General features: G+C 33.3%; 1 protein-coding gene and 1 long non-coding RNA gene across 2 annotated transcripts; one reads left to right on the top strand and one right to left on the bottom strand.

Annotated features, from left to right (window-relative positions):
• Nucleotides 1-227: 227 nt before the first annotated feature.
• On the top strand, nucleotides 228-7,500 carry LOC137406489 (uncharacterized). Its single transcript, XR_010979883.1, has 2 exons — nucleotides 228-346; nucleotides 6,978-7,500. It is a non-coding gene; the product is annotated as an uncharacterized lncRNA (long non-coding RNA).
• Nucleotides 7,501-11,224: 3,724 nt separating this feature from the next.
• LOC137407067 (adhesive plaque matrix protein-like) lies at nucleotides 11,225-11,995 on the bottom strand. Its single transcript, XM_068093673.1, has one exon. The coding sequence runs from the start codon at nucleotides 11,993-11,995 to the stop codon at nucleotides 11,225-11,227; it is 771 nt and encodes a 256-aa protein (XP_067949774.1).
• Nucleotides 11,996-12,591: the final 596 nt, after the last annotated feature.

Genomic DNA, 12,591 nt, shown 5'->3' with positions numbered 1-12,591 from the left:
TTATTTATTGTATACTTGGTACTTGAGCCAATAAGTTGGTTAAACTAGGAATATAGTTGAGAGAAGAGTGATGGAAAAGTTGATGTTTAAACAGAAAACTGAGTATAAAAGTTAAATAAAAAGAGATATAGACAGATATTCTCCAACTATGGAGTGTAAGATGCTTTTTCATTTTTGCTGTATAGTGTCAAGGAATAAGTTTTGCAGACAATTTTTTCTTTATGTAGATGATAAATTTATGTGTGATGAAGAGGAAGTGGAGAATAGCATGTGTATCAGGCACTACACAGAGTACTTGACAGCCAAGGTCAATGCAAATAAATTGGAGGTGCTTTCTCTAATGGAGGTTTGTTATATTCATACCGCTGTACACTCATCTGTATCTTATGCTTATTTTAGACAATTATATATATGCTCAATGTTTGTCTTTTTATCTGTCATCCCTGTGTCCAGTTATAACGATTAAAATCTCGCAATGGAAAGTCAACTATGCAGAGGATTTGATCTCTAAACCTCTAGTTCTGGAGGCAGTGAGCTTATTCAATAGACTTCGCATCAATATATGCATAGTCTGTTGGATTATGCATCTAGACTATGCATCAATACATGCTTCACTATATCAATAACAGTGAAGATATTCATCACATCGGTTAAAATACTCACACTTTCAGCGCTTAGGGTTATTAACTAGCACAGTTTATCGTTACGCATAACATGACGACTATTAAGCTGGCTTCAAACACGATATCGTTTTAGTAAAGATTGAGACTAATAGCCTACAAGGTAAGTTATTCAAATTCATTGGGTAATTATATTATTACCCAAGCGACGCTGAGCATTCGGCTAGTATACATATATATGCCATCTAGCATATATATATACATGACATTTCAAAGAAATTAAGTTGAAAAGAGAACTCTAAACGCTATGAGTTGTGTACAGCGAAATCTCGGTTCTCGAACATAATCCGTTCCAGAAGGTTGTTCAAAAACCTAATTGTTTGAGGTCCAATTTTTCCAGAAAATGATCCAGAAAACAACTTTTCCCATTAGAATTAATGTATGCAAATTTTAATCCGTTCCAAGTCAAGAAAACAACTTTGGTAAAGTGTTTTTTAGCATTTTACACCATAAATTGTACTGTATACTGCGTACTATAAATAAAAACGGGTAGATATAGATCGTGTTTAATTTTAGTAAAAGATTTTCTATTTATGATGAAAAAATAAAACAAAAAGAAAGAATTTCAAATGTTTTGCTCTTAAAACATTAAAGGTTAAGATACAATACCAAAAATTGCAGAAATGAAGAATAAAACAGCAAAAAATGCAACAGATCAGTTACATCAAACATCATGCAAAAAAGAAAATACGATGGTTTACGAGGTTTTATGATGGTACTTATAGTCGATTTTGCCATGCCAAACTCCTTAGCCAACACAGATACACGCACACCAGATTCATATCTAGCTATAAATTTCTTTTTAAATTTAATATTTTGGCAAACAATTTTTTGTTTTTCCTTAGCGTCTTCCTATGTTTTGGAGCCATGGTAAAGAATGTTTCCATGCTCTTTCCAAAGCTGTTCCGAACGTTTAATTCCAATATGCATGCTCCGGTTTGGTCGAGAAATTAATTTATGTTCGAGTTCAGAGACGAACAAAACTCAAATTTTTGGGTCGAAAACCGAGTTGGTCAAGAACCGAAGCGTTCGAGAACCGAGGTTTCACTGTATATCAAAATTGAACTATTTTTAAATCAAATTTTCTCATGGCAGCTACAACATTGTCTTGCGCATGGCGCTCGTCAGGCTGTGACTGATGGTTTTTGCAAGATGCCACAGTGTGGGGAGGTGTTTATGAAATACCCAAAAAGATAACTCCTACATAGTAATGGACTATGGGCAGCTTTGATGGAGCAGAAAAATGCAAGCTATTCGAAATATACTTACTTTCACTATTACCAGATGAGCAAACAAAAAGTACCTGCTTATACAGCGATGGCGGACTGACAATTTGTGAAGGAACCCCGCAACCAGTAGAAAAAACAAAGTTAATCTGTAAAATCTTTAGAGACCACAACCTAAAACTCGTAATTGAAGCAAACAAATAAATCGTTAACGTTCTAGATGTAACATTTAATTTGACAACAGGCACACACAGTCTCTACTTAAAACCAGGCATTAGAATACTATATGTACATAAACCAAACAACCACCATAAGTCTGTCATTGACAACATTCCTATAAACATAAACGGATAAGCACACTCATCGAACAAACAAAAATTTGGCAAAATGAAACAGCTGCACCATGATGCACTAAAAAAGAGTAGCTATAACCGTAAACTGCAATGCGCAACATAAGCAACAATAACAAACAAAAAACACAGTAGACAATTTGGTACAACCCCTATAATACAACTCAAGTGTCGCTATCAACATAGGAAAGAAATACATTCAAATTGTTACCAGACGCTTTCCCAAAGAATACTCCTTGAACGAAATTTTCAAAAAATACACCCCTAAATTAGCTAATCATGTGTGCCGAATATAAAAAGCTTAGTAAACGCACAGAATAATAAACTCGACCACGAAAAACTGAATGCACCCAACAGAAAATGTAATTGCAGACAAAAAGACAAATGCCCACTAGACAACCATCAGTCCATCACCAAAAACATATTTTACCAAGTTGAAGTAGCAAATTAAGCTGATATGAAAGACGAACCATACATGTATATTGGATTATTCGCAACAGAATTCAAATTCAGATACAACAGCGATCAGCAATACAGCTTTGTTCAACCAGAAAAGTAAACAAAATCAGGCAGAACTTAGCAAACACATATGAAATTCAAAAAACAACAATAACTTTGTACTTGCGAAGTATAATGGCAATACTGCTTTGTTACTGGCAAACTTGTTAACGTGCAGCATGCATATTTTAATCGATCGCTATAGACTGGTCATATGACAGACAAACAAATAACCTCTTAAATTTATATAAATATGTAAAGATATATATATGTATACATGTATGTAAATATACATCTATATACTTATATATGCATGTATATATACACACATATATACATCTATATATATATGTTTGTATATATACACATGTACATATATACACTAGCTTAATGCCCTGCATTGCACGGGTCAAAAAAACCACTTATAAACAATACATTACCTTACCTACTACATTACCTTTACACTACATTAGTTACAACTATTTGTAAGCTGTTTTCATTACCTCTGTAACGGCAGGCATTCATCTAGTGAGGCCAGCTGGTAATGTTTATGTGTGACGCAACGCAACGTCGTTTTGCGACATAATGGATGTCATGCCAATCATTCATCAACACGGTCAATTGGACATCCTAGTGCAGTGAAAAAGTCATTGGTTGGCAGACATGAAGGTTCTGAGATCAAATCCTTTGATAAGCAGATTTTTCATTCGTAAAACTTAATCGCTATATCTGGGCATGGCGATGATAGATAGACAAAAGATCAACACACAACAACTGAGATTTATACATGTGGTATATTGATGTGTATGTATATTGGCATTAATGTATATATACGTATGCGTAAATATGTATATTTATATGTATACATATTTCTGTATATATATTTATATATATATATACCGTAACACCTCTATTTGAATGCTACCTCTAATAGAACTACATGCAAAAGGTGGAGAAATACAACGGCACCCTTTAATTGAATGCGACATTTATTTGACCGCCACTTTGATCCTTATGAACCTACAAACAGTACATTTGAACAACTAAAACAAATGGTACAATGTACTAAAATAATAGTACTAATAATGACTTGGTTACATCAATAACAATTAATTATTTTGTTGTTACTGTATTTGTTGCCATAGTTTTAGTTCTGGTGTACCTGAAAAGATCGATCGTCACAATCATCAAAACTACTATCCAATTCAAAATCAGTAGGGCCTATGGTCGAAATCCAATTCTTTGTCTTCAGATTTTTCTCTAATGTGGTTTACAATCTGACTTGAAGACTTTAAAACGTTTTAATGAACAGTGCGAATACTATTCAGGAACACGGTACTTCCGTATAGCAGCCACTGTTATGGCATATCAATGTACGTTTTTTAACTCCAAAGCTTTACAGCTTTTTCTTTGAAATGTTTGGAAACGAAAGGATTGAAAAATGGAGCACTACCCTCTATTTGAATGCCACCTCCATTTAAATGCCACTTTAACAATCTTTAATCTTTTATGAACCCATAATATCAAGGGATTCGTAGAAAATTGTCCACGAAATCGTATTAATAATGAATTGTTTACATTAATAGCAATCAATTCTCTCGTTGTACAACTCCAAAGCTTTTCGCTTTTTCTCGTTAAAACTTTGAAAGCAACACCATAGAAATAATCAATAACAGTCTCAGGCTAATTGTAGTTCCTTGTTTAACGCGGTCTTGATACTTCGAAGTACATACCTATATAAAAAACACGATTTAAATTTACGTTGTAGATGAACTTAGAAAGCAGCACCATAAAAATAATTAGTATCTGTCTCAGGCTAATAGTAGTTTCTTGTTTAACGCGGTCTTCCTACTTCGAAGTGGCCTACATAAAAACGATTTAAATTTTCAATTTTAGATCAACTTTTAAAGCAACGCTATAGAAATAGTTACTGTCTCAGGCTAATAGTGGTTCTTTGTTTAACGCGGTCCCGATACATCGAGGTACATTTACATATATAAAAATGGTTTGCAAGTTTTGGGCCAAAGGTTACGTTTAGCGAGCGAACTTTTACGTATTGCATTTGTGCTTAATGCAACGCGTAAAAGTTTTGCTCTGTCAAAATATTGTTTGGACTCTAATATTGACTAGTTCAGCAGTGCAGAAGAAGAGTTGAGGCCAAAAAATATTGTGTAAGGTATTGGACAACTAGAAGATGTTCGTTTCATCAAAAGCAACAATCAGAATGCAGCTATCCAAGCAAACGATGGAAATATTTTTTGTTTTAAAAACGTTAATTTTTGTTTTTGCATGTAATATAAGTATGGTTCGTAAATTTCACTTGTTCATGAATATATATCTGTATCATTTGATAGATTATCATTATGTAACTTATAGCTATGCAGATTTATAGCATGTTATTTAATAGCATCCTTGCCGCTATCTTAACACGGTTTACTGTAGATCGATGCTCATAACTCCACTTCCATTGCACATAAAAAGCTAGTTTTGGCTGCAAACTGTAGCAAACATATCAATGAGTGCAGTGAACATTGTTAAAAATAGATATAAAACCAAAATATGTCTTCAAATTTAGAATGAAATAAAAATTGAAAATGCCAACAAATTGCAAAGAAGGACACAGGCTATAATATTATCGCAGGTTAATTACAAGTTATACATGTAGATATCAACTGGTAGAGATATTTCTCGGTTTTTCAAAGGATATTTATCAAAAGATCATTGACAAGTTGGAGGTAAGTTAGCAGATTTATTGCATCCAAAAGAATTAATATCACTCCACCGGAAAAATGAGCAAAATATAGGCGGCATTCGCTTCGCTCGTAATAGGGCTCAATTTATCTTCCCAAAATTCCAATGAACCATTTGAAAAATACACCGCCAGCTTTTATTTGAACGTCTTTTCCAATTGACCGCCACTATAAAGGAAAGTTGAAAAATAAAACGCCTTGGTATTCAATTGGAGGTTTTACGGTGTCCATAGTATTGTACACTGGTTTTCATGTAGAATACGCAATGATTTAGAACTATTTCTGGATGATTAACATAGATTTCCTTTCAGTTTAATTAGGGGAGAAAAAGTCATTCTATAAGGTTTCTCAGAATTGACTTTTTAGTAAAGAAGTCAATTCTTCTTTACTAAGTAATTGGCTTTGAATGAGCCCGTTTTAGAAAACAACGAGGTCTTTTTTTGGCCACATTCTTTTTTTTAATAAAACAATACTGCTGGCACATAAATATTTATTTGATGCTTTATTTACTATTTTTATGTACTATGTTTTTGAAGCGTTTTTCTTTCACAAAATGTGATACATTGTTGTAAGAATTCGGTCAAACTGGTGAGTTCTTTAAGCAAGGAATTGTCTTATCTTGCAAACTAATACTCACCTTTGTGTGAAAAATATCTGTTTTTACAGGTTTTTGCTGAAATAGAACTAAATACAATTTTACCTTTACTCATAAAACCGTAATGCAATTTTATAATTGTGATTTCATACTACAATAACTAAATATTTTATAAAACTAAAAAACTTACATTCAAAAGTGACTGCAGCTGTTTCAACTTTTCTCATGATTTGTCATTTTTTATTTTTACAAGGGTGATAAAGCGGCTGTATAAGAGGCCTACCTAACTTAAAAGAATCTATATAGTTCAAGCTCTCAATTATTTCAAATGTATTTCTATGTCTGGCAGCATTTTTCATTATCTTATTAGCAACAATTTCATTTTAAACGGAAATGTTTTACAAATTATGCCATACAAAAATCATAAAATGGTCAGTTAGCAAGTCAAATTAATCCTTTGACATGGTGTCTAAAATAGTTTTCTTTGTTGAACAAACGGATATTAGATTAATAGGTAGAACATTGTTAAAGGAGCTAGTGATAACATTTGTTAAGTAAACTGAAAACTTTTCAGTTAGAAGAAACTGAAATGTTTTCAGTTTCTTTTAACTGAAAACTTATAACTGAAAATTTTCAGTTAAAAGTTTCCAGTTAAAAAAACTTTTCAGTTGAAAACTTTTTCAGTTAAAAAAATTTTTAACTGAAAAGTTTTTTCAGTTGAAAACTTTTTTAACTAAAAACTTTTTCAGTTAAAAAAGTTGTTTAACTCCAAAAAGTTGAAAATTCTTTTCAGTGTTTTCATTTCACATAAGTTGAAGTCAGTTGGAAACCTGTAATTGTCTTGTAAAAAATGAGAAGTCAATTATTGTCTATCGTAGATACTTCAGTTGCACCTGGTACTAAAGAGGGATGGTAAGGAAACTCTGGAACAAGGAGACCTGGCAGATGATGCCTTTAAAGAGCAGCTCATTGCTCACATTAAAGAAACTGTCCCTCTTGAAGACCTCTCCGCTTATCAGATTTACTAACTTTTACTGTCTATTTTTATTGTTGCAAGTAGTTTGCTTTTCGTGGCTCAAACAGCTACTTATTGAATGAAGGATTTAAGTTTTCTTCACCATAGCAATAGTTCCAGTTTTTATCATTTATTCATTGCCTGATGATTACCTTTCTACCAACTTTTAGTAGGTTTGTGATTGCATCATAACTTTCACTCCTAATATGTTACACAAAAGTAGACTTGATTCAATATTTTTCAATCTTTTTAGTTAATAGATGAGTTCTAACCTCATTCTAATTTCTTATACAACAACAACAATATATATTCATGCTGTCTATTATCATATTTTCCTTCCATTCAACTAGAATTTCTAAGCAAATAAATATTACAACTATCAAACACATCAGCTGACTTCTGGTGTAGAAGTTGTCTACCAAATGGATGGATATATTACCACATATCAAAGTCATCAATTTCACATGACAGTTTAGTACTACTACTTTTTTAGACAAACCCATTCTATTGCTGCTGCCACAACTTGATAATAGTGGCCAACTTTTTAGCTCTTACATAGTGGCTTAATATGTATGGCTGGTGTACACCGGCTCCAGACTTGTTAGGGATCATTACGAAAAAATCGTAACTACACATTGATAAGTACTCAATTATGCCTACATGTAAAATACATAGATTGCAGTAAATATTTGCATAGTTGCATTAGTAGTGCAGCAGCGGTACTTAGTAAGCATGTCACAGCCATTCAGTACAATTGCATTGCATACTTTTACTAATGCGCAGAATGCAGTATACATGCAGTACAACTATTTTCTAATGTGTAGTAAGGAGTATTGATGCAGTGGTGGTATTGCCTACTGTACGGTGTGCAGAGATGAATTCAGTGTCACCTAAGTTAACTGTCATGTAGTTAACTAACATGACAGTCATGTGGTGCAACTATTGAAACCAAAGCGCATAGAATCTAGTTAACTAATATGATGGATAGCTTGAGTAGTCGCATCTGCCTATTCATTTATTGGGATAATCTCATTTGTTAAAAATGTTTTGCAAGGTTATGCTTGAAAAGAAAAATTTAAATGAAGGCAACCATAAAATGATAACACATTTGAAAGATAAAAGAAGTTTAAATAGGTTTTTTAAAAAGGATTGTGCTAGATATAGTGAGCAGATACGAAAGCAAATTATTAAATGTAGCCAAAATAGTATTGACAAACAAACTGGTATTTGAGGTATTTAATTTATGATTTATTATTCAAGGAATATACTATTTGTAGAGTTGAACGACTGTAATCATGCTTTGACATAGATTGTTATCAATCCTTTATACAATAGCAGAAATGAAATCCTTTGCTAAAAAGGAAAATTACGCAAATGTAGGGTGCTAGGGAGCTTTTTCGTTAAAATCAGATGAAATCTGACTGGAAGTACATAGATTGATTGATATTTTAAATAAATGTTTTAGAAGTTGATGGAAGTAAAATTCTCTGTTAAGATAAAAAAAGAGTACGCAAACTCAAATAAGAAAAAGGCTTATTTAATGAAATAAACAATGTTTTGCTGTTTATTGGCTATTTCTTTAAATTAATGCTTTCGAGGCAAAAATAATCTCTAAAATAATTTGGCAAAAAGTTATTTTAGCATTGTGGAAACATTGCTAGGATATTGAAATTAAGAGTGGTTATGACTTCACTGATGTGTGTGGTTGTAATAAACTTTATAGACTTTGACTTTGAACCACAACACCTGAAATCTAAAAACAAATGCAAGTAATCAATACAAAAGTTCCAAACTATATGAACTAATAGCAACATTAGCAGGTGTGAGCAGTATAACTATAAGCAAATCAAAGAACAAATTCAAACAAATTAAAAATATGATGTGAAAGTACATAGCTAGTACCTTTTGCTCCTGGTATATAACTTTGAGATTTCGTACAATAAGAATTCTTTGGGCAACTAATACATTATCAGCTGCAAGTAAAGCATTCTGGTTCAAACTTTATTCGACTGAGCTTGCTAATAGGCTATCGTCTGCTAAAACAGAGTTCATAGGTCGACGACCAGCCCTGAATTACACACTACTGGTTAACAAGTCTGGCCAACTCGCACCAGCCAATAGCACCCAAAGCGGAGCAAACTGTAAATAGCTGATGCACGTGTCACACAACCTGTCTCAAATCACTGTGCATGATGCAATGATGATGCGATGCAATTGATGAACAAGGAGAAAGGTAACTCCTTCTATGGTTGAGTCGACTGGCAATGAGCATAATAATTACACAATATTCACAGTTTTTGCAGACAAGTGCGCCACACATTGCCCTATCAAAGATGAACTAGTAATAAAATAAAGGTCGCTTTTCTATTTGTGAATGGTCTAAAAAGTTGTGAAAGATTAGCAGCTGTATTGATTTTGAGATTGATTTTAACTCTGTCTCATTTGATTACCATGTGATCACCATGTAATTGCCATGTGATCACCATGTAATGACCATGTGATTACCAGATGATTACTATGCACCGCAATGGCAACATCCACACACAACTTTGCTATGAAGTAATTTGAAACTTTTTTTGTATTACCAAAGTGTTTATCTAGGGATTGACAACATGCTGTTTAAATTTATATTAGAGTAACTACATGCATGTTTAATTTACCTTATAATTTGAAAGATAAAAAAATAATGAACAGATTTAAAGATAAACGAAATAGATTTACTTTCTAATGGTAATAACAGCAACTAAACAAGCCAATGAATTAGTACAAATCATGTTGAAGGGCTTTAAAGCATTTGGGCCATTTCAATTCCAAAAATAAGACAGCTAATAACAGCTTACTATACGTTGAATTAGAATTATAAACTAAATATTGAATATACTTTACTAAGAATCATTGCCACTGTACATATTTCCTTGCAAAGCTTCATAACAAAAACATTAGTGATTGCTAACAAAGTATTTTGTATAATTTACATTTTTGTAACAGTTTATTAGTGGCCACGCTTACTGTTTGTGAGGGGTGTTAGCTTGTGACCAAATTTACCCCATTTGTGAGGAATGTTAGCTTGTGGCCCAACTTAGCCTATTTGTAAAGGGTGTTAGCTTGTGCAACACAGAAAAATAGACTAGAGCAAGTTGTGCCAGATGAGAAATCTGCAATTTAACGCGCGTGTGAACATTTTAAAATGTATTTATTTTCTAACCCAACCTTATGACATGCTACTGAATGCCTAGCAGTGCAAGGGTGATAAAAAAGTTTTTCTATAGAAAAAATATTTTTAATCTACATATACGTCATTTACCATTCTAACTTTCAAATGAAAGCATTTGCTTGCTTCCGTGTGTCTCCAGCTACTGCATAATTCAAATATTCAAAAGCTTGAGGCAAAGTTAAATCAGATTCTTGAAAAACATTTATTATACTACACATTTGCTCAAGATTTTAAACAGCTTATAAACAGTGACAGGTAATGTAGTTGCCATTGGCTAAGTTTCTTTGCCCAATGAATTTGGGTAACTTAAGCTAGTAACTTAAGCTAGTTTAAATCTTTACTATAATAAGAGCCATGTTTGCCCGAAGCCAGCTAACCGCATTGGAAAAAAAGATTGCATCTTTCAGGAATCGAACCCATACATTCAAATGAATGCATGTGATAACAAGCGTCACGTACTACCACTAAACCATGCGCACTAAACCACATTGTCACGCTTTGGAATAATTGTGCATATAATCCTTTCACATTATGATCTCTCACAGCGCATTGAACTGCAAGTGTGCAAGTGTGCAAGTGTGCGTATTAATCAATCGCCATTAACTGGACATATAGCGACAATCAAACGATCGATTTAATATATATAGATAATCTTAGTAAAAAAAACATGACTTAGATTTTCAGATAACATACAATAGCATCAAAAATGTTTGCTTGCTTGCTTAATTATAAAGCCACTTATATCGACACCACATATGACTTAAAGATCTTTTTAGGCCAGCTATCATTTTAGGTGGCCATTATAATAAAATTATATCCTTGTGTAACCATATTAGTATCATCTTCAGTCAGAAAGCAGGCTGATTGTCAACATGTATAGATGGTATCACACTTTCTTAGCTGAAGTGTGCCTGCATAGTATATGTGGCATCGTCTCTCTGTTTCATAGTATATTTGGGATCGTCTCTCTGTTTCATAGTATATGTGTAATCGTCTCTCTGTATCATAGTATATGTGGGATCGTCTCTCTGTTGCAAAGTATATGTGGGATCGTTTATCTGTTTCATAGTATATATGGGGTCGCCTCTCTGATTCATAGGATATGTGAGATCGTCTCTCTGTTGCAACGTATATGTGGGATCATTTCTCTGTTTCATAGTATATGTGTAATTGTCTCTCTGTATCATAGTATATGTGGGATCATTTCTCTGTTTCATAGTATATATGGGGTCGTCTATCTGATTCATAGGATATGTGAGATCGTCTCTCTGTTGCAAAGTATATGTGGGATCGTTTCTCTGTTTCATAGTATATGTGGCATCGTCTCTCTGTTTCATAGTATATTTGGGATCGTCTCTCTGTTTCATAGTATATGTGTAATCGTCTCTCTGTATCATAGTATATGTGGGATCGTCTCTCTGTTGCAAAGTATATGTGGGATCGTTTATCTGTTTCATAGTATATATGGGGTCGCCTCTCTGATTCATAGGATATGTGAGATCGTCTCTCTGTTGCAACGTATATGTGGGATCATTTCTCTGTTTCATAGTATATGTGTAATTGTCTCTCTGTATCATAGTATATGTGGGATCATTTCTCTGTTTCATAGTATATGTGGGGTCCTCTCTCTGTTTCATAGGATATGTGAGATCATCTTTCTGTTTCATGTTTCTGTTTCATGTTTCGCTAAGACACGCGAGCCAACCGCTAATTTGTGATCTTCCTTCATCGCAATTTCTTAAAGACCTCCATTTTCTAAAGCAGTTTTAGTTATAGGCACCGCCATATCTTCTTATTTTTATTTTATTGTTCTTTTTATGTGATTTTTGTTAGATGTGTCAGTCACCATTACAAGCTCAACTTTTCTTCTATGTAATTGCTTTTGCAGTTCTGACTTAAGAAAAAGAATAATTTGTTCTAGAGTTATGCCACAACTAGGGCCACTTTAGTCTTAGATTTATTTAAATTTGAGGTGTCTCAGCAATAGTCTCTTTTTTTACCAGTAGAGTTGCTTGATCCAACTGCATCATCTTTCAACAGAAGCTGGTTTGTTACTATCACTGCAGTACATTCATGGCTTTAAAAAATTTGTCGAATTTAAAAGAAATATTTGAGTTCAGCGGAATTCGGAAGTAATGCTCTCTGGCGTCATGCTTAGCATAAACGGTTGAACAAATAATTAAGCCATCTCATAATTGTGACATTCCGGTCGGATTGCTTCTCATCTAATCACCTAGTGATTTATGTCAGTACGTCTTTAGTG

The sequence above is a fragment of the Watersipora subatra genome, chromosome 10 (assembly GCF_963576615.1).
Source record: "Watersipora subatra chromosome 10, tzWatSuba1.1, whole genome shotgun sequence".
NCBI classification, from domain to species: Eukaryota; Metazoa; Bryozoa; class Gymnolaemata; order Cheilostomatida; family Watersiporidae; genus Watersipora; species Watersipora subatra.
The sequence above is the reverse complement of the archived record's forward strand: the minus strand, read 5'-3'. Positions and strand labels throughout refer to the sequence as shown.

Coding starts and splice junctions, on each gene's coding strand:
- LOC137407067 (XM_068093673.1), bottom strand. CDS start 11,995: ATGAAACAGAAAGATGATCTCACATATCCTATGAAACAGAGAGAGGAC.